This window comes from Cnephaeus nilssonii (assembly GCF_951640355.1).
Source record: "Cnephaeus nilssonii genome assembly, chromosome: 20".
NCBI classification, from domain to species: Eukaryota; Metazoa; Chordata; class Mammalia; order Chiroptera; family Vespertilionidae; genus Cnephaeus; species Cnephaeus nilssonii.
The window spans coordinates 6,235,791-6,261,310 of NC_137091.1; the positions used below are offsets into that span (position 1 = coordinate 6,235,791).

General features: G+C 60.9%; 1 protein-coding gene across 3 annotated transcripts in view; it reads left to right on the forward strand.

Moving 5' to 3' along the window:
* Positions 1–25,520, forward strand: part of ZNF423 (zinc finger protein 423) — a 234,296-nt gene that overhangs the window by 197,759 nt on the left and 11,017 nt on the right. For all 3 annotated transcript variants that reach the window (XM_079800240.1, XM_079800238.1, XM_079800239.1), the window contains 2 exons: positions 9,767–9,898; positions 11,368–11,483. In XM_079800240.1, the coding sequence (XP_079656366.1) occupies positions 9,767–9,898; positions 11,368–11,483 (248 nt within the window). The remainder of the gene's footprint in view (positions 1–9,766; positions 9,899–11,367; positions 11,484–25,520) is intronic.

The following is a 25,520-nucleotide window of genomic DNA, read 5'->3' on the forward strand; positions in this document are numbered from 1 at the left end:
ATGATTCTCTCTCATCATGGATGTGTCTCTCTCCCTCTCCCTTCCTCTCTGAAATCAATACAAATATATCTTAAAAACTGATCTGGCCGGGGTCGGGGGAGCAGGGGCAGCGACAGGAGGGTTTGCCGCCTGCCTGTCACGTTCCCTGTATGCGGTCAGAGCCGTTAACCTGAGGGTGATGGGCGCGGTGGGTTTTCCTGCGGTCGCCTTGCTGTGGAGAACCTGAAGGCCAGGGACATCGGCCGTGGGCGTCGGTGTGTTAAGGGCTGAGGATGGGTAGGCGTCCTGTGTTCACGGAGGGGCCCCGGGGCGGGGGTGTGGCAGATCTTCCTGTTCAGCGGGGCCTGGTCTCGTGCAGGTGGAGGGGCCTGTCAAGAGGCAGGGACTGTGTTCACTCAGGGGGGTCAGGCCCTGGGCCCCCAGTTCTAGAGGTTTGGAGGCAGAGAAGCCCTCACATCTTTAGGGCTCCAAGCCCCCTCCTGACCCCCGGGTCCGAAGGCTTCACTTGCCACTCACTGCATTCCCCTCTCTGTCCATCAGGGGGCCGAGGTGCGCCCCTCCCGTCTCTCGGCGACGTGTCAAGGGCCTGAATGGTGATCTCTCTCTCTCTCTCTCTCTCTCTCTCTCTCTCTCTCTCTCTCTCATTAATTCTCTCCCAAGGATACTTTTCCACTGATTCTTAGGGAAAGTTGAAGAGAGAGGGAAAGAAAGAGAGAAAATGGATGTGAGAGAAACACATTGATCGGTTGCCTCCTGCACGAGCCCCAACCAGGACCTGGGCCAGGGAGGAGCCTGCAACCGAGGTACGTGCCCTTGACCGGAATCGAACCCAGGATACTTCGATCCTCAGGCTAACGCTCTATCCACTGAGCCACACTGGCTAGGGTGTGGCTTCTCTTTTGCCAAAGACAGCTCATCTAGCCACCGTGTCCTGAATGTCCCAAACGTTCACTAGCCGACGGGCCCAGGACAGGCGGTGTCCCCTGCAAAGGGGGCGCATTTTCTCAGACCCCCTGGGGCTGCTGGCTCCTGGGGCTGGGTTCCCTGGCAGTGTGCGAGCGGATCGGGGTGCCTGGAGGAGCCCCCGCCCTCCAAGCCCGTCCAGCGGGGCTGCCTCTGTGGGAGGTCCTTAGGGCACTGGGCCCGGCCGTGAGGAAGGCCCGGGTGGACCTGAGTCACGCCCGCGTCTCGGGCCCTGCTTTGACCTGCACGGAGATCCCACTGCGTTTCAGGAGTGGGACGAGGAGAAGATCCACACACACATACACACACGTGGAACTTTGGTCCTGGGGACACCTGAGGGGTGACCGGAAGCAGGGAGCTGCCGCCAGCCGCGGTTGGACAGAAGGCTTTGAAATCGGGCCCGAGTTCTACCGTTGCAAATACGGCGAGTGGTCGGAGGCGGAAGGGCGGCCAGAGGAGGAAAGTGACAGAGGGACGTCACGTCGACCCAGGACCTGCCACGGCAGGTGCTGCCTAAACCCGGGGAGGGGGCGTTCCACGGCCCGTGAACCACGGGGGCTCGCGCACACCGTTCACAAGGCCCGGGCTGTGGCACATCTCAGGGCGGAGCCGCGTCCAGAATCCCGGCAGCAGAGTCCGGGTGATCGAGTGGCGGGGACGGCAGCACGTGATCAGATCTAATCACCTTGCTCTCTCTCGCGCCCTCTGTCTAACAGCCCCATGAGGGCCGGCTCCCTCCCCACTTCACGGACCAGGAGACTGAGGCCTGGAGGGCAGTGCCCGCCCAGTGTCTCGCTCGAAGTCTGGGTGCGGCCTGAGCATCCTCCGGCTGCCTCCTTCTCAGCCAGGTTTTTCTCCTTCCAGAGGGCTCCTCTTGTCGGAACAGGGTGCGCGGGGGTGGGGTGGGGGGCGTCAGCTGAGCTGTCCTGTTGGCTGTGACGGGAAACCTCCAGGGGGCTTTACCCGGCCTCGTCCTCAGGCTTAGCTGACCCCCAGCTCAGATCCATCTGACGGGCTCCTGGGAGCAGGTGGTCCGTGGAGCCATCTGGAGCCTCTGATTGCAGTTTCGGGGGAGGGAGCAGCGGAGTCCTGGGACTCAGGAGAGCGGCGTCCTGGACGCGGCCCCGGCCAGATGGCCAGTATTGCCGTGGGAACCCCGGGGCACGGGCGGCAGTGGCTGCGCCAGCCAGGCCTCCCCCAGGAGGGAGGTTGTCCCCCTTCTCGGCCCTCCTTCCTCAAGCCCATCTCGACACCTCCCCCAGGTGTGCAGAGCGATGCCCACCTGCCTGGGAACGGGACTCTGGTAGGGAGAGACTGGTCCAACCCGGGAACAAAGCCAGGCCGCCCAGGGACCAGGCCAGGCCCGGGCACAGGCGGAGGGAAGGACTCGGGGCCCCTCCTGGGCGCAGTTTCACTGGATGCCGGAGGGCAGGAGGGCCCAGTGCTCCTGGCAAGAATGAGTGGAGGGGCGCGGGGGTGGGCAGTCCTTTCCGCGGTGGGCACAGCAACGTCGTGCTGCGTTCGGGGAGTTCAGCGCCCCTTCCTCCTGCCGGTCGGCGGTCTCCGCACAGGCCTGGGACTCCGGCGTCGGGCGGAAGGGGGATTGCTGGTGGGGACCTGGGTGAAGAAGTCTGAATAGTTTTCTTTCTCATATGTGACCGGATTATTTTCCAGTTGATTTCAAGCCTTGGCCCCAAGTGGCCCACAGATCAAAAAAAGATAAGGGTCAGTTACAAGGTTGAGCTCATTCTCCGTTGCCACGGCAACCGACCTCAGTCGTCCCCCCCCCCCACCTTGGAGGACTACACCCCGCTCCCCAGGTGATGCTATGACTGTCCATGCCATCAATCCCGCGCCTTTCAAGATGCAGGCCCCTAATTGTCAGGGCTCCGCGTGGAGGAGGCTCCGTCCCAGGGGGCCCGGAGCGGGCTGCCCGAGCTCATTTATAAGCCTCCGTGAGACGCAGGGGACCCAGATGGGTCCCTCCTGGCCAGCGGGGCCGGGGAAGGGGCCCCACAGGGGAGGCAGGAGGGCAAAGCCCGTCTTTCGGGATTAATTAGGAAAGTGGGGGTGCCGTGCTGAGGCCCGGGGGATGCCCCACGCCTCTACCCCCGGAAGACCCCGACACCGCCCACCCAGTCGGGATAACAGGAGAGTGTTTCCCACCCTCCGGCTGGGTCTCAGCCTCCGGGGGTGTGGACTCTAGAAAACTTGTGCCCTTTGGAGCCGCGTAGCGTGCGCTCTCGGTAAAAGCCGTGTGATGGCTTTGAGCACACACGGCGGGATCCCAGCAGGGCCCGTGTCCCGAGCGCTGGGTGGAGCTCAGCGCCGCCCAGACCTGAACGCACGCCCGTCTGGGGCCCTTTCTCGCTCGGCGGGCCTGGGTGCGGCCTGAGAGTCTGCATCTCCGACCAGCTCCCCAGGGCGCCCGTCGGGGGACCACACCTGCTACCCCGGCTAGAGCGGCTTGAGGGCAGCCGGGGTGGGGGGGGCTGGGGATCCCAAGATCAGCCCTCGTCCCCGCACACGCACCCCGATTCCCGCCTGGCCTCTGGTGAGGCCTGCCCCGCGGGCCGTGCTTTCTTTGTGGCCCATGTCAACTCCAAGCCCAAATGCCACCCTGCCCCGCCCTCCGCTCGCCTGGGTTCACTTCCCGGTGGTGTTTGAGGACAAATGAACAGAACAGCCCGCCCCGCTGCCCCATCGCATTCTCTGCCCACTTCTCTCTCTGCCTGACGGTCTTTGTTCCTTAGAACAAAGGACCGAGCCCCCCATCGGCCCAGGTCTCTGGTTCCTCTCTGGCACCTGTTTGTGGTCGCTTATTTATTGGGGTGGCATCAGAGGGGCATCTCTCAGGGTCCCCTCTTACCCCCTCGTTTTCCTGGACGAATGCCCGGCCCTGTGCCCCGTGATCCTTATCTCCACGTCTCCGGTGTGTGTCTGAGCCCGGCCTCTGGGCCTCGTAGGTCTCTGCCGACCGGATATTTGGGGTGGGCATGGGCTCAGCCGCCGGAGCTGTGGCATTGAAGCGTGGTGGCGTTCATTCCCTGAGCTGGTGACGGAGGCAGCCCGTGGTGGCCGGGACTGCCCACGCGGCCAGGGTTGGGGCTGCCTCCTCTCCTCACCCGGATAGCCCCCAGCCCTCCTGTCCACCGGAGCTGTGGCCGGCCAGCGGGCCTCTCCACCCGCCTCACCTGTGGTTTTGAATGATCCAGTGACCAAGGAGCTGGGTGGCTCGCTGGGTCCCAGGTGGGGGCCCTGCCTGTCCACGCTTCCTTCCTGGCCGCCAGGTGAGGGAGACCCTCCATGCCCTGCCCCTGGAGCTGGCCAAGGCGCCCGTCCTCAAGTCAGCAGGTGTCCGGAATCAGCACCCACTTCTGGGGACTGGTGTGTGGTACCCTGTGTTTACCAGCACCCCTCCCCCACATTCCAAGCATAGTACTAAGCGCTTTACACAAATCATTCACTGCCTTTTTATTGAGTGCCTACTGTGTGCCAGGTTCTGTTCTAGGTACTGGGGATGTAGCAATGGACAAAACAGCCCGCATGGAGTGTGTGTGTGTGTGTGTGTGTGTGTGTGTGTGTGTGTCTGTGTGTGTTATTGAGAGAGAGAGAGAGTGAATTGGTTAAAAAAGCCATCAACTCTGTAATATACCGGGGGGTGCCAGCGCTATGAAGGAATTAAAGGTGGTTGAGTTGCTGGAAAGGATGGGGTGCGTGCCGTTAGTGGGGCGTCTGCAGCGTTCTCTTGGAGGAAGTCTCCTTTGAGCAGATGCTTGAGTGAAGGAGGGGAGGAGGAGGAGATGGTCCTGGGGCAGAGCAGCCAGCCAGCGGGAGGCGTTGAAGCTCAGAGAGGTTAAGTAACTTACCCAAGCACACACAGCAAGTGGGCGATGGGACCTAACTTTGTGTCCTTCATCGCCGCTCCCTGCACAGCGGAGGAGGCCCGTGAGGCCCCTGTCCGCACAGCCCACAGCCAGTCCCTGGTTCACGGCCAGAGGGGAGAGGGGACACGCATTAAGGACACGACTGTGGGGTCAGCTTCCCTCGTGGGGCCCGGGCTTAGAGAAGGGCCCGGCGAGGCCCGAGGATGCCGCCGTGGCCGGTCACTGGAGCGTGAGAGCTGGGGAACAATGCCCTGCCCACGGCCCGCTGCCCGCTGCCCCTCCTCCCGGCAGCAAATTGCAGCCTCTGAGTGCGGCCCAGGCCTGCCTTTGACCTCGGCGGGCCCGCCTGCGCTTCACCTTCAGCTTCTGGTAATCAGCTCTCTCTCCTCCCGCTTCCCCCAAGACCCGTATGGAAATAAGTGCGTGTCTGCCAGGGATCAAATGCTGGCGGAGACAAAGTCGGCGCGGAGGACGGTGCAGGGACTGTCATCGCCGCACGGCGCTGCCCCACAAAGCCCGCGCCTCTCGGCTGACACAGTTTCAGCCTGAAAGGTGCCAGCAGGCCGACTTGGTTTTAAGCAAAAGCACAGCCTATTATTATTATTTTTTTTTTTGGGAAATGAAGTGTAAAATTAACACTTATTATTCCTGAGCAGAGTTGAGAGAGACACACTCACTCTGGGATGTTCAGGTTGGCTGGGTTATTTGGCATTGTTGATTTTTTTTTTTTTTTAATTTTTAAGGAATCATAATAGCCCGGCCGGCGTGGCTCAGTGGTTGAGCGTCGACCTATGCACCAGGAGGTCATGGTTCCATTCCCGGTCAGGGCACATGCCCAAGTTACGGGCTCCATCCCCAGTGTGGGGGGTGCAGGAGGCAGCCGATCGATGTTCTCTCTCATTGTCGATGTTTCTCTCTCTCCCTCTTCCTTCCTTTCTGAAATCAATAAAAATACATTTTTTTAAAAAATCATAATAACTCAATAGACTCCTGGCGCCAGCCCCCACTTCTGGGGACCGCGAGGCAAGATGGGGCGCAGGGAGCTGGCGGAATCTGCACTGCACGTGAGTGGGGCTGCATAACCCACTTGAGTTGTATGCGTGGGTCTCACTTGCGGATGCCTGTCATGTGCTGTTAAAACAAACAAAAGGAATAGAAAGGAGGGGTCTTAACTCACAGAATCCTGCGCCCCCAGCCGGTGCGGGACCCGAGCTTCCCAGGCAGCCTGGCCATTCTGCACTAGGGTCCCCGAGTGCTGTGCACTCTTAGAGAACTCCGGGAAGTCATTCTCGAGGGTGCTGCTGTCTTTGGACCCTGGGACTTGGGACAGAATGAGAGGTTGTCAACGTGGCAGGGTGGAGATGACGGAGGAGGTGAAGTCTGTCAGCATCCGAGGGCTGGCCCACCTGGTTACCTCTGGCCGGCTCACCTGGTCACCTCGGGCTGGCTCACCTGGTCACCTCGGGCCGGCTCACCTGGTCACCTCGGGCCGGCCCACCTGGTCACCTCGGGCCGGCTCACCTGGTCACCTCGGGCTGGCTCACCTGGTCACCTCGGGCTGGCCCACCTGGTCACCTCGGCCTGGCTCACCTGGTCACCTCGGCCTGGCCCACCTGGGTCACAGGTGCGCAGAGGAGCGCCACCCTCTAACCAGGTCCCCTCACACGTTCTCCTGGGTGGTTTCATGGGCAGAGGTGCACAGAACGGACACCCCCCGGAGCACCTCCACCCCCCTCAGTGGGGCCAGGGCCTCCTCCTTCAGAAAGATTGGCAGACCAGCTGGGCTGGCCCTGAAGGCGAGCGCTTCCCAGGGCGGTGGGACCCTCGGGCGTTACTGTTTGCACCTCCCTTTGATGTCTCGCTGCTTTTATTTTCCTTCTCCGGTCTCCCCATTTTCAGCACTTCGGGGAGAAGGAGGAACTGGATCTGATTAGCCCAGAACCTCGCACCCACGCTGGGTTAGGGCTGCAACCTGTTGCAGTGGCAGCTGCCTGGCTGGGCGCGTGTTTAGGAACGTGGGTTACGGCGTAGCTGCGTCTCTGAATCAGGGGACCCGCTGACGAATCGCTCAGCACTCGGAGGACGGAAAGGGGTGTCGGATTTATGAGCTGCAGGAGCCTTCTTTGTCCTCTCGGTGCTTGTGTGTCAGACGGGCACGGCTCCGTTCACAGCCAAGTGGCTGAAGGCCTCGCTGGGCAGAGCAATCAATCCTCCTCTGCCATCTCAGCCTGGCCGGGGCCCGCCCGGGGCCTCTCTCCTCCGTGAGTATTTCCCGAGCCTCTCCTGTGGACCCAGGTGAGACTTGGTGTTTCGGGGCTCTGAGGAGGAGAAGACAGCGTCTGCGCCCCTCGCCTGGTTGCCAGGGTCAGAAGGAATCGGAGGGTACGGTGATGCATCCAGGATCGCTCTGCCCAGCCAGGGGCAGCTGTGTGTGCTGGCATTGTCCGGGGAGGCTGCCTGGAGGAGGTGTCCAGGTGGGACACACACAGATGGGGAAGGCTTCAGAGCACCCCTCTCTCCATCCCTCACAAGGCTGTGCTAACTCAGACGTAGTCAGATTCTCTGAGCCCACGTTTTTCTTTTCTAGAAATGTGTTTTTCCCAGCCAGCAGGGTGAATTCTGAGGTTCAGCTTATGTTATAAATGGTCATAGAGTCCTCCGTACAATGTCTTTTTCACACACCCTCTGCCTCATTAATGTCCAAGAGGTGTCCCCATTCTGATAGGAAGGCCATGTGTAAGGGTGCTGTCTCCCATTCATTCATTCATTCATTCATTCATTCATTCATTCAGTTTTCATTCCTTGAATCCATACTCTATGCCAGGCACTGAGAAGCATGGTTTGTGGGGCAGGGTGTGCGCTGGGGGGTCTCTGAGGCAGCCCCCCACATTGGAGGCCATCTCTAATTACGGTGACGGCCTCCCCGAGGGAAGAGGAGGACGTGCGTGGGGCCTGTGCGGCGAGCGTGCTGAGCCCGCCCCGTGTCCCTGAACTTGTCAATGAATTCTTTTCCGCTAGGATCCGTGGAAGAGCTGCCGGAATCTCTGCCGGGTGCGTGTGGCCTAGTTGCCAGGGCTCCAGGGGCAGGACAAACACCCGGTAGATGCCGCCAGTGGGCTATGTGGGGCAGGCCCGCTGGCACGCCCACGTGTGCGTGCGCCTCTGCGGCGGGGTGCCGGGCCGGGGGGACGCCTGCTGCCGCTGCCAGCCCCTGCCAGGGCCCGGGGACCCAGGGGCTGGCTGAGAGCCTCAGCCCATCTGTGTTTGTGTCTTGCCACCGGCAGAGCCCCTCTGCCACCGAATCCTTGCCTTTGCGGGCAAATCAGAGCACCTGGCGCCTTTGGTGAGGCTGGGCCCCGGGAGCCCGAGGGGAGCCCACGTCCTTGGCTGTCCCAGATAATGTCCTCGCTGGTACACGGAACTGGCGGCACGCACTTATTGAGCACTTGCTGTGTGCGGGGCGGGTCACAACCCCTTTTCTGCCCGTCCGCTGTGGCTCAGTGGTTGAGTGCCGGTCCAGGCACCGGGAGGTCGCCGGTTCGATTCCCAGTCAGGGCACATGCCTCGGTTTCGGGCTCGATCCCCAGCAGGAGGCGTGCAGGAGGCCACCAATGGGTGTTTCTCTCTCATCAATGTTTCTGTTTCTCTCTTCCTTGCTCTGAAATCAAGTATAAAAAATTAAAAACAAAAACAACACTTTTCTTTGTAATTATTAATATTATTAGCTTATTTAATCCTCACATCAACTATAAGAGGAGAAGGGTGTTTTTGGATGGCAGTAACTTTTTTTTTTTTTAAAAAGCCTCTATTTTTGGGGTCACACTGGTCAGAAGACCATGGGGTCACTGTGGTCACAGGTGCCAGCCCCGTCCATCCTCACAGCCCGTGGGGCAGGGCCGGGTGGCCCTTATTCACCAGCAGGAGCTGAGGTTTGGAGGAGCTGGGATTTGAACTCTGCCCCGCTGATTCCGGCGGGGCTGCGAGGCCTGGGCTCCGGACGTGGGCGTGACACGGGTGCTCAGGGCACCCCTCTTCCCTGGGAGCCTTTGAGTGGATGTTCGGGGTCTCAGCAGCTCCCAGGTGGGGAGATGGAGCCAGGTTCTCTTCTGGAAGCCGGACAGGGTGCCTGCCCCTTGTGTGTGAGCCAGGGGTTAGGCCGCCTGTTAACCAGAGGACAGAGAGCGCTTCATTGCGTGTGTTTCTGTGCGAGGCCTTCCAGTGGCTGCCCGTCCCTCTGAGAGGAAAATCCCAGAGTCCTCCGCGGCCAGAGGCCCTTTGCACTGTGCGTCCACGTGCCCCCTGTGCCCTCACCCCCTCCCTGCCCCGGCCCCAGCACAGGCTCACCCCAGAACTTTGGCTCCGACCCACCGGGAGGACTCCCATGTTCCCACGGCACCTCCCGTTGCCGTTGCGTGTGAATCATCTTTGTGTGTGATCCGTTTGCCTCACCACTAGAATGGGGGACAGCATATTATCTGTTTGTTCCCCCTCCACTGCCCACCCACCCCCGAATCCCCAGCTCCAGGTGCCTGGCACGTAGTACCTGCTCAGTAAATATTCTACTGGATTTTTAAAGTCCTGGCTGGACCCCTCCGGGGGCCCGCTCCATGTGACACGGTCTGGGGTTCGGGCCTTGGAGGTGGCCGGTGCAGCCTGCCGCTGGACCTGCAGGACAAATGCCTGCAAATGGCGCCTTCACGTGCCAGCTCTTAGGAGCCCGTCCCCCGGGGTCCGTAAGATGGGGGTGGCTGGACCGTCTGGGGCTGGGACAGGGATGGCATCCGCAGTCCCACACCAGCCCGGGTTCTGGGGATCGGGTCAGGGCTGGGGCATTCGGGGCGTGGCTCTGCAGGGAGGGGCGTGGCGTGGCGTGGCGTGGTGTGGTGTGCAGGTCACTGACATCCGCTTCCTTGCAGAGGAAGGCATCAACCACGAGTGTAAGCTGTGCAACCAGATGTTCGACTCCCCGGCCAAGCTGCTCTGCCACCTCATCGAGCACAGCTTCGAGGGCATGGGCGGCACCTTCAAGTGCCCCGTGTGCTTCACAGGTAAGGGGCGGCACCTGGCGTGTGTGGAGAGGGAGGGGACCTCAGCATAGGCGTCCGGCATGACAGGGACCCTGGGCTCCTGGGGAGGCCCCGAGGGACCCCCAACCCCGCTGCCCTGCGGACCTGCCCCGTGGCCTGCCCCCTGCTCTCTGCCTCTCCTGGGAGGCTGCTGGGGTGGCTGCCTCCCCGGGCCCTCCCCTCAGCCCTGCTCAGCTGCTGTGAGTCCTGGCTGGCCCAGCCTCCCCCTCCGGTTTGGAGGCATGGGCTCCAGCCTCGCCTCCGTGACCTTGTGCTCTGTCCGGCACAGTGGCTCTCCTGGCCACGCCTCCTCCCCGCCCAGCTCAGCCCACGTTCCCTCCACGCTCTGGCTGGAGAGGTCAAGGGCAGCTCTGCCGGTCAAGCCCCTAGCTGGCTGCCGGCCCAGGCAAGCGGCGGTCCCAGCCCCAGGCCGGTCTCGGGGGCTCTGCCGGCCCCCCTTCCACTGCCCAGATGGCAGCCGGTGTGCGCCCGGGAGCCTGGCCTCCCCCTGCCTCCCCCAACATCTGCCGTCTGCCAGGCAGGAAGCCCACCCTGGGGAGGGCGCCTGGCGGGGGGGCCTCTGAAGTGCTCACCTCCCAGACACACAGCTGCTTCAGGGCCGCCTCCTGCCTGCCCGCGCCTGGGCTCCCGCCACCGGGAAGCGGGTGGGCGACCCGCCTGGTGACAGGCCTGAGGAAGGGGCTCTGCCGTGGGAACGTCCGCACACTCACACCCTCGGCTCTCCCTCCCCCTCCGTCTAGGAGCCCCACCGCTCTGTTCCATCACGCTCTGTGGGCTCGGGGTGGGGGCTGACTCCGAGGGGCCCCAGGTCTGCTGGCCCAGGACACGGGTCCTGTGTGTGGGGTCAGGACGCTGACACCCCTCAGCAACAAGCATAGCCATTCATGGGTATCCAGCACCTTCCTGCCCCAGGCACGGCGCTCAGCCTGTTTAAACTCCAGTCTCGGCCCCGCCACCTGCCAGCCGTGGGGCCTGGGACACGCCACTGAATATTCCCGGTGCCTCAGTTTTCCCTTCTGTAAAATGGGGACAACAGCAGTGCCAGCCTTACGGGCCTGGGCTCTAGTCCAGGAGCCCACGGGTGGAAGGCACCTGGCGGGTGTTGGCATTCATTGGCCTCATTATGTGCCAGGCCATCGTCTAAGCATTTTTTAAGCTAACCCATGTGATCCTCCCAGATGCTCAGTGGGCTACACACTTGAAAGAAAGGTCCCCATTTTTCAGACGAGGACACGGGGCCCAGAGAGGTTAAGTGGCTTGCCCAAGGTTACACAGCCCGTAGGTGGCAGAGCTCAGCTTCCCTGGTGAGCCCCAGTAGCCCCTGTCGGCCGGCTGTGTCCAGGCTGGGCGGCCGCTCCTGCGAGTGGCGTGGGCGGCCCTCGGGGCGGGGGCTGGCGTCCCGCCCCCGCTGACGCCGTGTCCCGGTGCAGTCTTCGTCCAGGCCAACAAGCTGCAGCAGCACATCTTCGCAGTGCACGGGCAGGAGGACAAGATCTACGACTGCGCACAGTGCCCCCAGAAGTTCTTCTTCCAGACCGAGCTGCAGGTCAGTGCCCTGGCCGCGCACATCCCGCCGGCGGTGCTCTTCGGGGCCCCCGCCCGCACCGGGGGTCTCGGGGTGCAGCCGGGATAGCGGGGTCTTGGACTCAGCACCCCCGACTGCAAAAGCCCCAGGCGGCCGGACGTGGCTTGTGGGTGGGGAGCCGGCGGTTGCCCTCCAGGCTGGCATCGGGGTGGGCCCGGCCTCTGTGGCCCCGCACCGTCAGCCGGGCCAGTGCAGAGCGCCGAGCCGGGCAGGAGTCACGGGGCCGTGCCCAGTTTCAGATGGGGGGACGGTCATCGCTCTGTGCTCAGGAGGGGGGTGCTGGCTTTCATCCTCAGCGCACTGGCTGCAGGTGTGTCTGCCCATGAGGACCCCCCCCCCCACCCGCACCTGCACACACACCCCCGCGGGTCTTGCGCTCAGCAGCCCACCCACCCGGGCGATGGCCCACGGCTGTGCCAGGGCCCCCGTGCCGAGTGGAGGTGTGGAGCGAGGCCGCCACAGCCAGAGCGGAGTCAGACGCTGCCGGGGGCACGTGGTGTCCCCCTGGGGTGGGAGGGGCGCATTGGTGCGGCCGGTGGCGGGCAAACTCGTGTGGGCGCTGCAGCCGTCACGGAGCTGGGCCTGGGCCGTCCTGTCTGCGCATCCGGTGGTCGTCACCCAGATGAGAACAGGCCCGTGGAGGGCGCCGGGGGAGGTGGGGGGGGTGGTCGTTGCCAGGGGGCATCGTCCAGTGGTCAGGGCCCCGCTCCCGCCGCTGCTCTCTGACCTCTGACCCGGGCGGCTTGCTGGAGAGCCTGTTCTTTCCTCTCTGGGCCCCCTCGGAGCCCCGTGAGTCTTCGCCTCGCTCACACCGCCGTCACCTGATCGCCGTGTGGGATGGAGTTATGAACCTAATTATATCGAGAGAGGGGTGCCACTTCGAAATAGCCCCGCAAGTCAGGGACCCCACCCCACGGCCCACCGCTGACTCCCCGTGGATCCACACCTGAGCGTGTGCCTCTGGGCTGGGGACAGTGGGGGGACGGCTCGCTGCCCCCACTGTCATGTGACCATAGGGTGCACGGAGTCAGTGCCCGGTGGGCAGGCCGTCTGGGAGCCTCCTTACCCCTGCACGGGCTCTCCGTGCCTCACCACCTCCCACCTCCCACCTCCACCTGCCTTACCTGCCTTACCAGCCTTACCTGCCTGGCCCAGCTGCCAACATAGGCCCCGCGTCCCGACACCTGGAGCTTTCCATAGCCGCAGGGCAGGCCGCTAAACCCGGGAGCGCGTAAACTGATTTCCTTACACCGGGGATGTGCCTTGTCCCGGGAGCCAGGAGCGAAGGCGGCTCTCCTCCGCGGCCCCTGGGTCTGTCCCAGACACATTTCCCATCCGCCCTTTTATTTATTTTTTTAAATTTTTTATTTCATTTATTTATTTTTATTTATTTTTTGTTAATCTTCACCTGAAGATGGATATTTTTCCATTGATTTTTTTAGAGGGAGTGGAAGGGAGGGGGAGAGACAGATAAAGAGAAACATCGACGTGAGAGAGACACATCGATTGGTTGCCTCCCATACGGGCCCTGAGTAGGGCTGGGATAGAGCCTACAACTGAGATCCGTGCCCTTGACTGGAATCGAACTCGGAATCCTTCAGTCCATGGGCCGGCGCCCTAGCCACTGAGCCACACCGGCTAGGGCTACCCGTTGGCCTTTTTTGAGCTTTGTGGGCACCGCGGTGCCAGGCCCACCTCGCCAGCAGAGTGTGGAGCTGCGGCCTCCGTCCCATCTGGCGTCAGCCACGCCCTCCCCGGCTGCCGAGGGCCCCAGGCCCCAGGACGGTTCCCGGGAGCCGCGGGTTCCTGGGTCACCCCGTCAGCCTTTAAGGCAGATCCTCAAGTGCCGAGGACCTCGCTAAATTATAGCTTTAACGAGTCCCTATTTTCTGCAATTACTGATTTTAATTACAGACCGTTTAAATGTGCAAGTGTTGTCGCAACGCCAAATCTATGCAAATAATGGCTTTCGTTAAGTGGTTCAAACAGCAATTTTCTGGGTTTTTGAGAGGAGGGTTTTCCAGCCGTGGGAGTTTTCGTCGCCATCTCGCTGAAGCCCGGGCCGGCAGGCAGGGTGGCTTCCTTCGCCGACGTGGGGTTAAGTGTGCAGCCGGAGCACGGCCTGGTCCCTGGGCCTCAACTGGCTCACATGGCCGAGTGTCGTTGAGGTCCAGTGGGGATTCCGGGAAGATACTATTTATAGGCACAAGTGACACGGGGCTGAGAGGTCTTGAGAAGACGCAGGGATGGCGGCTGTTCTCACTGTCGGACTGGAAATACCGCTGTGGACATAGAAGCTATGCGGTGGATTAGCCGGCCGGCGTGGCTCAGTGGTTGAGCGTCGACCCATGCACCAGGAGGTAGCTGGTTCGATTCCCAGTCAGGGCACATGCCGGGTTTGCAGGTGTGATCCCCAGTGCGGGGTGAGGTGGGGTACTCCTTGGTGAGGTGGTCAGGGAGAGCCTCTCTGAGGAGGTCACATTTGAACCGAGGCCTGGGTGCCGAGAAGGTGAGAGCGTGTGGAAGAGAGCCGTGCAAAGGCCCTGTGGTCAGAGGGAGCTAGGTGTGCCGCTGGCCCAGAAGGCAAAGTGCGGCTGGAGCACAAGAGAATGGGGACTGGAGGGAGGGGCTGGCAGGTGGCCCAGGTCATGGCAAGGTTTGCAGGGCAGCAGAGGCTTTGGGGTTTTATCCCGTTGCAGTGGGAAGCCCAGCAGGGAAGAGGTATTATCTGACTGATTCCGTGCCTCAGCATTTAAGACAGTGGTTGGCAAACCACAGCTCAAGAGCCACATGCGGCTCTTTGGCCCCTGGAGTGTGGCTCTTCCACAAAATACCACGGCCTGGGCGAGTCTCTTTTGAAGAAGTGGCGTTAGAAGAAGTTTAAGTTTAAAAAATTTGGCTCTCAAAAGAAATTTCAATCGTTGTACTGTTGATATTTGGCTCTGTTGACTAATGAGTGTGCCGACCACTGGCTTAAGAAGTTTAGTCTTTGAAAGGACACTGTTAAGTGATGAGAAGTCACAGACTTGAGCAAAAACATTTACAGGTCACATGCTTGTAGCCAGAACATATAAAATAAAACTTTCAAAACTCGTGAATGGTGGCGGGGAGGGGATCCACAAAAAGTGAGCAAAACCTTCAGGCCTTCACCTACAAGGTGTGGATGCTCACCTCCCTCGTCCTTAGGGACGTGCTGGCGAAAACCATGATGATAAGCCACCGTGATGAAAACCAAACAAACCACGACAACACCGAGTGGGTCCGGGGTGTGGACGAGGCGTCGGGTCGCCCAGACTTTGCTGGTGAAGTGCAAGGGGCCCAGCCACGCCGCGGCGTAGTTTGTGAGTTTCTTCTGCAGAGAAACATGCATGTGACACGCCACCTGGCGGCCCTTCTCCTGGCTGCTCCCCCAGGAGAACTGCAAACGTGCTCCCCACAGCCTCGCCAGGAATGAGGACAGAGCGCTCCTCGCGCGCCCTACCTGTCTCTTAGTGGGTGGAGGGTGGAGGGTGGAGGGTGGAGGGTGGAGGGTGGAGGGTGGAGGGACGAGGTCCAGGCATCCTCCCGGCGGTGGCTCAGGAGCAAGCAGCACGTCAGCAGCAAGAGCTGCAGATGCCAATGGAGGGAAGCCAGACTCAACAAGCTCTGCCTGGGTGTTTGTGTCCGCCATGTCCCGGGAATGGGCAGAAATGCTGGAAGGGAAAACAGTAGGTGCAGGGGCTGCAGGTGGGGGCAGAAATGGAGGAGACTTCACAAGGTTCTCCTAAACATGCAGGCAGCAAGCGCCCACATGCACACACATGCCCACATGTGCACACACATGCACATGCTTACATACGCTTGCACACACGTGCACACATGCACGCCCACACCCTGAGCGCTCGCTGTGCCGGGCTGGGCGGGTCCAGCCTCACTTCCGGGAGCTCCCAGACCCGTTTGACTGGAAGAGCCTCGGGTGGACGGCAGGCAGGTGCGGGGACCATTGTCGGCAAGCGTGTAAGCGCCGTCGGGAGGAGGATACTGTCCACATGCTTCCGCGGCCCTGACTCCGGGCGTGGGCAGGAGCTCAGGACGTGGCCCTGGTCTCTGGCCATCCCAGGTCAGGGGCGAGTTCACTCTAGCTGGGCCTTTCGATGGGAGGGGCCCAGGGTGGGTTTGGATGCCAGGAGCTGTTTCGGGTGGGGGTCCTGCTCCCAGGAGTCAAGCATCCCTTCATCGAGGCAGGGACACGCAGCCTCAGCCTGGCTCGGCCGTCCTCTGTCCTGGGTGTCCTGGGTGTGGGAAGGTGGCCCGCACCGCCCGACCCGTCGCTTCCGCTGAGGCCCGTCTTCCTCCGCTGCGCCCGGGCCCCGTGGAGGCGGTGGGCGGACCCGGGTGGGGGGTGAGACAGACTGCAAGCCACAGACTCCCGCAGTGTCAGGGCTGTGGGCCTGTGTGTCCAGCCTCAGGCCTCGGCAGATGAAGGCCTGGGGCTCTGTGGGCCCCCTGCCAGGGCTGAGCTGACCCGAGAGGAAGGGCAGGCTCGGCCCGTGCCGCCCAGCTGTCCCCGAGTCCCCGCGGACACCTCTGTGCCCGCAGACCCTGGCATGGAGGACACCTCCTCTCCTTCCTGACGGCTTCACTGAATCCCGCTCTTCAGCATCACCGGGGAGGGCACGAGGGAGTGTGCCCATCGCCAGCCTAGCAGGGCCGGCTCCGGCGTGCGGGCCAGGACCCGCCGAAACCAGAGGAGAAATAGAACAGCCCCACCCCTGGGCAGGTCCCTGCTGCGGGCCGGGCCCCGCTCTAAGCATTTTGCTTGAATTGGTCTCAACACAGCCCAGGATGGCGGAGCTCTCGACTCCATGGACTGATGTGGGAACGAGGCTCCCGGAGGCCCGGGGACTGGCCCAAGGTTACGGGCGCACGGCAGAGGCGTGTGCAAAGCCAGATCGTAGCGGCCACCGAGGCACACGAAAACCCCCCAAAGTTTACACGCGCTGCCGTTTGTATGAGCTAATAGATTAAATGAGGCCTGCGGTGCTGAACTATAAAAAGCCTGCATGTCAGGGGACCAGAAACTATTTTCGTAGTTGGGCCAAGCAGGTAGCACAAGCAGCGGCGCCGACAGGGGATGCACGGGAGCCTGGCGGCGAGTGGCCCAGGTGGGAGCGCCGGGGCCCCTGCTGGGGAGCCGGCCTGAGGGCCGCGTTCGCTGGGCTGGAGCGTGAGACCAGGAGCCTGCAAACGTCGCAATGAGCGAGGGGGTGAGTCCCGCTCTGGCTAGGCCTGGGGAGAAGGATTCAGGCCAGTGGTGGAGGCAGGAACCTCGTAAGACCTCAAGCTTCCCAGACCTCCCCCCCCCCCCCCCCCCGCACACACACCTACAGAAATGTGGGGTGCACAGAGAGCTGTCACAGGGAGGCGGGGCCCGGGAACGGCTCTTCTGGCCTCTGGCGTCCTGGCTTCCTGCAGACCTCGGGGCTGGGGCCCGGGCTGCCCGGGGCCCAGGAGGCCAGACTCCCTCACGGACAGACCGAGAGGCGGCAGGAAACGCCTCCTGAGGGCCCCTGGCGGCCAAGCGGCCAGCCCGGCCGTGAGCGGATGCATTTAAAGGATTAGCTCATGCTGTCTGCTTGCATGTGCCTAATCGTGCCACTTCCAGCTAAATGATTGCCATTGATTAAAAGCGGGGCTAGGGACGCTCACGCGCAGCCCTGTGCCCTTCCGATGGGGCACGCTGGGCCCTGCCCGCGGGTCCTGGTACCCAGCCAGGGGAGGTGCCCATGAGCCCGGGCGCCCCCTGAGCTCCCCTGGGATGCTTCCTTCCCATCCCTGAGCGCGCTCGGGGGGGGGGGGGGGGCGTTCACTTGCTGCATTTCCTTGAACAAGTCTTGACCGAGCACCTAGCCAGGGCGCTGCCAGGGGGCCCAGGGCCGCCGTGAGCAGGGAGCAGCATCCCTGCTCGCTCAGAGTTGGCGTTCCGTGGGAAACGCCAACGCTGAGTCAGTGAGCACACGAACTAGGTCATGGCACACGGCGGGATTCCGAAGACAATGAAACACGGCGTCGTGATAGAGAGTGATGCACGTGCGTGTGCGTGCATGCATGTGTGTGCGTGTGTGTGTGTGTGTGTGCCAGGGTGTGTGTGTCAGGGCAAGGGGAGGGGATGTTAGGGATGGAAAACCGATCGGGTGTCCAGGGAAGGCTGGCATGTCGACTGGTCCTGAAGGCTGAGAAGGCGGCAGTGGGGAGAGGGGCTGGGGTTCTTCCAGGAAAGGGAGGAGGCAGTGAGAGGCTGGAGGCGGGGCTTTGGGGTGTCTGCGGAGCAGAGGAAAGGGCGCGGTGAGCGGGACGGACGGCAGGGCCTTCTCGCTTCGTTCCTCTGGGCGGTGCCATCTCGCCTGCTCAGGCGTGGGTGCTTCTGGTGCACCTGCACCTGCTGGTCCTTCTGCTTGAAGGCCCTTCCTGTCTCGGGCCTCAGGGCCCAGCTCACATGGGTCCGGCTCAGAATCCCTCGCTGCTGCTTCTCCTTTGGCTTCTTCAGCCCTGGGTGTAACCCCAGCTCCCTTTGCCAATACAGATTGTCGTAACTAGATCTACACCTGAGTTCCCACTCTACCCGAGATTTTGGAGAGTGAAGACTCCTTTGCCATCCACCCACCCACCCATCCATCCATCCATCCATCCATCCATCTACCTATGCATTCATTCATCCATCCATCACTCACTCATCCATCCATCCATCCATCCATCCATCCATCCATCCATCCATCCATCTACCTGTGCATCCATCCATCCATCCATCCATCCATCCATCAATCCATCCATCCATCCATCACTCATTCATCTATCCATCTATCCATTCATCACTCATCCATCCATCCATCCATCCATCCATCTACCTATGCATCCATCCATCCATCCATCACTCATTCATCTATCCATCCATCTACCTATGCATGCATCCATCCATCACTCATCCATCCATCCATCCATCCATCCATCCATCCATCCATTCATCCACCTATGTATCCCATCCATCCATCCATCCATCACTCATTCATCTATCCATCCATCTACCTATGCATCCATCCATCCATCCATCTACCTATGCATCCATCCATCCATCCATCACTCATCCATCCATCCATCCATCCATCCATCCATCCATTTATCCATCTACCTATGCATCCATCCATCCATCCATCCATCCATCCATCCATCACTCATCTATCTATCCATCCATCTATCCATCACTCATCCATCCATCCATCCATCCATCCATCACTCACTTATCCACCCATCCATCCATCATCCATCCATCCACTTATTCCTCCATCCCTCCACCCATCGCCATATGTTTCACCGTATTTCCTGTAGTTCCTAGGAAGTAGGAAATGGAGGGAAGAACACACAGGGGAAGGAGAAGAAGCAGGGGGGCTGTCGCTGCACATTCCAGGGGCCCAGCTAGAAGTTCCTGGTTTCCTTGCCTCTTTGTGCGCTGCCATCGGATCCAGCTGGATAATTACAACTAATAATAATTAAAAGTTAAAAGTGCTCTAGGCACATGCTTAGCATTTGACTCTTTGGCTGAGCTTTCTGTGAGCAGCAGCGTCTTCCTCCTTCCTGCTTTGAAGTCAGCCAGCCCGTGGCACCGACCCCGCCGGGGGCCGAGGGCCGGCTGGGCCTGGCCTGGGGGAGCTATGGGAAGGTGCCGGTGACTCCGGCAGGGAGAGCCTGCTGCTTGCATTGGCGTCTTCTCCAGATCGCCGCCTCCCAAGTTATTTCCTATTGCTGACATTTGCACCTCAGTTTCCTCATCTGTAAAATGGGGTGAGACCAGGTGCCTCGGGCTGTGACGATGGAGAGGTCCAGTGTGTGAAGCACCGAGGATCCGAGCTTTCCTTGGGCAGTGGTGGCCCCGTTCAGGGGGTCGTCACTTTGAGCCCAGCACAGCTCGGATCCTATCACATGTGGCAGCATGGAGTGGCAGCGCCGTGCCCACACCCTGGGACGGACAGCCTGACTTCACGACCCAGCCCCACCACCGCGCAGCTCTGTGACCTCGAGCAGGTCACTGACCCTCTCTGGGCCTCAGTAGACGGGGGTGATGCCAGTGCCCTCCTGTTGATGCTGGGGGCCGGGGGCGGTGAGCACCAGCCACTGTCGTCATCATCACCATGTTCGAGGTCTGGGTGCCACGAGCTTTTGGTTCACATCTCCATCGGCTCGTCCACTCAGTGTAGCCCCGGGGTTTCCTGGGCACCTGCCATGGGCCAATGGGTGCCGGTGCTGGGGACGCACGGAGGTCTCAGCCCCTCGTGTGTTGTGGGGAGGGGACCCGTAAGCTGGTGAGGGCAGTGGGAAGCCTGTGTGTGATGTGTCTGGAGCGATGGGGTGTAATGTACTGCAGTATTATCTCTACGCATCAGATAGGCCTGTGGTAGTGGAGCCGTGTGCATCACGGCGGCCAGGGGCCTGCACCCCGACCGTGTCACCAGCGCCGGCCTCTTGTCTCGGTTCATCCGCTCCTGAGCGGGCGAGGCATTTCCCGCATCCGGGGACACGGAGCAGCGTCACCATCGCCTCTCCCCGCTCCTGCTCTTGGGACACTGGCCCTCCTGCGGGGCCACGGGGGGTGGGGGGGGCTGTGGAGTCTGTCTCTGGAAGAGGCGGAGGGTGGGCATTGGCTTGCCCCTCGGTACCCGGGGCCCAGGATGCAGGCCCGAGTCATTGGCCCCAATGTAATGAAAACCAGACGGTGTTTCTGAGGGCCTCCCGGGAGCCTGACGCCGTGGGGACAGGCTTCCAGACCTCGCCGTGACCCGGGAGCGTGGCGTCCTGTGACCTGCACGCCACAGAAGGTAAACCGAGGCCCCGGGGCTGCCCAGCTGCTGGGGTTGCACGAGACTCTCGGGCCAGGGGTAGGCCTCTGGTCCCGGGCGTAGGGGGCCGGCAGGCCTCCCCTCCAAAAGGGCAGGCGTCCAGAGGTGACCGAGAGGCCTCCCCGCTCCTGGGCGCGTGCTGTCCTGCTCTGGGCAGCTGCCGCGGTCACTGCCGGGAAGGGCAGGCGGGAGCGGGCAGGGGGCGCCTGTCCAGCTGTGTTCAGATGCACGCGCCCCGGGGCTCTGCCTGCCAGAGCGATGAAGTGTGTGGAGGCCCAGGTGGGGACTGGGAGGAGGGCTCCCCAACGGCCCAGCTCCGGGCAGAGATGGCACTTGGAATCGGCCTCGGGCTGCCCGTCTGCCCATCAGAGCCTGTCATTTATGCCCTAGGGCGGGGGGCCAACCAGCGTTAGAGGGGCACGGTGCCATTGCGACAGATGGGCACGGGGGAGCTGCCAGGAGCCTCGAGCCAGCAGCCATCGAGTGCCGGGAGCCCAGCCCCTCCCGGCGCGGCCCAGCCGGACCACATGCCTTCAGTTTCTTAGAAGCAGTGAGACTACCAATCACTGTAGGTGCCCTGTGGGCCCAGGGCTCCCGGAGGTTGGCACCTTACAAAGCCCTGCCCACCGCCCCCCCCCCCCCCCACCTTAGAAAAGAGGGTGTTACCAACCGTCCGACCTACAGGAAATAAGGACAGGGGCCCTGGGGGATGGGGGTGGATTTCAGCTGCGTCTTGCTGTCGCTGTGACATGGCTGTGTGACCTGGTCTGTGAGACCCCCCCGCCCCACCGCCCTGGCCTCACCTGGACAATGGCCCACCTGCCTCCCCTGGAGGGTCAGGGTGGAATGCCCGGGGGGACTGTGAAACGTGGGACACTGTGCCCGGCCCTGGGAGGCCTAACAGGATGGGGCCGGGGTGGAACTGAGGTGACGTTGCTGTCCCATTTCACAGATGGGAGGCTCAATACCCTGTCACACAGCAGGGAAGTGGCAGGGCCGAGCCTACCCTGGAGGGAACAGTAGTGACAGCGACAGCCCCCGGGCACTGTGGGGAGCCCTTCGCTCTGCTCATCCTGTTGCATCTGGGACCCTCCTATGAGGCCGATGCTGTTTTTCCTCCCCATTTTACAGATGGGGAGACTGAGGCACAGCAAGGCAGTGGCCGAGATGGGATCTGAGGGTGGGACCACTGCCCGGACACTGTGCCGGTCTTTTCTCTGCCCTTGAGCCCCGTCCCTGTTAAAAACGCGCCCTGCTTTGTCTCCTGATCCGGAAGTCTGTCTTCCCAGCTCGCCGGGCCTGGCGTGCGGGTGCTCAGCCCACCGCCACGCGGCGAGAACTGGGTGCTCTCGGCGGGAGCCTGCATTGCACCCCTCGGTCGAGCAGCAGCAATTACTAATGACATTTAGGCAGAAATTAATGATGAGAAATGCAAGTTGGCATTTCAGGAGCGCCCGTCAGCCGCCGCGCAGCAGCCCTCGCGGGAGAGGCCGGGAGGGGCTGGGCACGGAGGCCGAGGGGCAGGGCGAGAATTAATATCGCTGTGTCAATAGTGAGCGCGGCCCAAGCTGCTTCTGGACCTCAGACAAAATCAAACACTGACTGGCCGGGGCTGGCCCAGGGTCGCAGTGAGTTCACTGTGTGCTGGGAGGGGGGCGAGGCCAGGGACAGGTTCACAGGTGCCAGGAGGCGGTGGGGGCAGGAGGGGGCAGTGAGAAAGGAGAGGTGGCCTTAGGCCAGGGTCATGAGGGCTCAAATCCAAGCACCGCCTCTTACCAGCTGTGTAACTTACCAAGTGACATCGCCTTTCTCAGCCTCAGTTTCCTCATCAGTAAAATGGGGCCACCGGGGAGTTGACTTGGCCAGGTGGACTGGGCACCCTGCGGGATAGGGGAGCACACCATCCCCTTCCCTCCCTTCAGAGTGAGAGGTCCCAGCCCGGCTGCCCTCACCCCGAGGGCCAGAGGCACACACAGGGACCAGTCACTGTCACAGGAATGAACATGTTTACAGCGCAGCGCCTGGGGGATTTGGGAAACTTGAAATGGCTGTCTGTGTTTCAAATATGGGCGTTTCTTGTAATTACAGTGGCTAACATTTATATAGTGTGCATTAAGTGCCATTGTCCTTAGCACTGTTATACACTGAAACATTCGATTCTCACAATGTGGGTATTGTTAAAGTAAGGAAACGGAGGCACAGAGTAGCTAACTAACTCCCCGAGGCCACCATCCATCCATCTATCAATCCATTACTCCATATCGTTCACCCATCTATTCATGGACCCATCTATCTATTCACCATCTATCCATCCATCATCCATTCATCTGTAAATCTACACATTCATCTATCCATCCATCCATCCATCATCCACCCATCTCTCTCCATCCAACCATCCATCCATCCACCCACCCATCTCTCCATCCATCCATCCATCCATCCATCCATCCATCCATCATTCACTCATCGGTAAATCTACACATTCATCTATCCATCCATTCATCCATCTATCATCCATCTCTCCATCCATCCACCCATCCACGCATCCATCCATCCATCAATCCATCATCCACTCATCTGTAAATCTACACATCCATCCATCCATCCATCCATCCATCCATCCATCCATCCATCATCTATTCATTATCCATTCACCACTCATCTATCCATTCATCCACCCACTCATTCTTCCACCCACCCATCCACCCTCTATCCTTCTGTCCATCCATTATCTACCCATCCACCCATCTATTCACCCATCCATCTATCCATCTACCACCCGCCCATCTATTCGTCCATCATTCACTCATCTATTCACCTACCCATCTCTCTATTCACCATCCGTTCATCCACTATCCGCTCATCTACATGTTCATCTATCCATCCATCATCTACTGATCATCCATCCTCCATCCATCCATCCATCCATCCAGCCAGCCAGCCAGACAGTCATCCACCTGCCACCATCTATCATCAGCCATCCATCCAGCTGCACATCCATGAGTACAGAGTGCTGGGTAAGTGCCAGGGACTACACCCTTTCATGATGCTTCCTCATATACTTTAACTCCATGCTTACCTGGTGCCCATCCCTCCCTCCCCTAACACTGCACATGCACCTACACACACACACACACACACACACACACACACACACACACACACACATGTGCGCACACACGCGCGCACACACACATACGCTGGTGAGGTGAGTGGAATGGGACAGACAGGGGGGTATGGAGTATCCTTGGTTCGCTTCATGGACACCCGCGAGTTCTGCCTGGTGGTGGGAGGGAAGCGCAGGGCGGACCCACCTGGTCATGGAGGGGCAGGTGTGGGTGGGATGCTGTGCCCACAGTTGGTTTGGGAGCTGGGTGAGGACGAGCGGGGAAGACAGGCTGGACCACCGTGTTCTTCGGCCCCTTTGATGGGAGCCGCTCGGAGGAACCTGCTGTTCTGGGAGGCAGGGGTCCCCTTCGCCCTTCGCTTTGCGCCAGACTGGACGTCCTCTCCGGACGGGCAAGGGTGTACAGCCGAGTGCTTCCCGAGAACCGTGGCGATCATTGGACATAATCGGTCTCAGCTGCGGCTTTGCTTGCTGGCGCATGGACACAATTCATCACAGCAAATGAGGTCCAGCTCCAGCACGCCGGGCCCTGCCGCCGCCGGGGCTCTCGGCGAGGGGCTGCCGGTGAGGGGCCGGCCACGTGGGCGCTGGGAGCCACGGGGGGCAGTGGGCCATGCTTTCTGAAGGACATCACCCGCAGAATACCCGCCAGGCAGCTCTGCATCCGCGGGGTTCCTTTCCTAGAAATGTTAAGGATGCAGGAAAGTTTTCCTTTGAGGAGGGGTGTGAGGATGGTTCCTTTGAGGAGTGGTGTGAGGATGGTTCCTTTGAGGAGGGGTGTGAGGATGGTTCCTTTGAGGAGGGGTGTGAGGATGGTGGCAAGGGGATGATCGAAGTCTGAAAACAGCACTGAGAGCACCTACAAGCACGGGGCTGGGTTAGGGACCTGTGTGTTGGTGTAGTTAGTGACGCGGGACCTGGGTTTTCCAGAACAGCCCTCATGTCCGGGGTTCCGTCCCCGCTACTGGCACGGCGTCCTGACTGTGGGCTCGTGAAACACAGCGATGGTATGTGGAGCTGGGTTTTCTCATCAGATGTTGACGAATGAGGATTTAAAGTTGTAAAGACCTTTTTTTTCTAACGTGGCAAAATGTTCCATGCCTGCAGGCGAGCCTGCCCACCTCTCCGGGGGCCGGGCGGAGAGGGCACGGCTCCTCCGAGAACAAGGGACTTAAAGGCCCAGATCCTTCCGGGCCTGGCCTGGGCGCCGAGTCCTGGACAGTGGGCTGGCCCCGGGCACGGCGGAGGCCCCGCGTAGCAGAGAGGTGGAGGAGGCCTGGCACGGAACGCCAGCGGGCGCTCGCGGGTGGCGTGCCCCTTCGTCTCTCTGCCTCCGTCTGTGCAGCTTCCAACTTCCAGCCCTGAGCCAGAGCCATGGGGGCAGCAGAGCAGGCACATCCTGAGCGCCCACCTGACCACGCACCCTGTGGGGCCCCACCCAATTTTTAAAAATACATTTTTTATTCATTTTTTTAGAGAGAGAGGAAGGGAGAGGGAGAGAGATAGAAACATCAATGGGAGAGAAGCATCATCTATCAGCTGCCTCCTGCACACCACCCCACCCCACTGGGGATCAAGCCCTCCACCCGGCATGTGCCCCGACCAGGAATCCAACTGTGACCTCTTGGTTCCTGGGTCGACGCTCAACCACTGAGCCACGCCACTGGGCTAATTCTTTTTAGTTGTGGTAAAATACACGTAATATACATACACATAATACATATACACACAATAAAATACAATACTTAAGTAAAAATAAAATACCCTATATAATAAAGAGGTAATATGCAAATTGACCCTCACACCCTCACAAGATGGCTGCCCATGACCAGGCCAGCACGGGGGTTAGTGAGGGACGACCAAACAACAGCAGCAGGCTGCGTGGGATGACCAGGCCAGCGGGGAGGAGGGGGGCAGTTAGGAGCAACCAGACCGGCAGGGAGGGGGGCAGTTGGGGGTGACCTGGCTGGTAGCGGGGGGCAGTTAGGGGCAACCAGGCAGGCA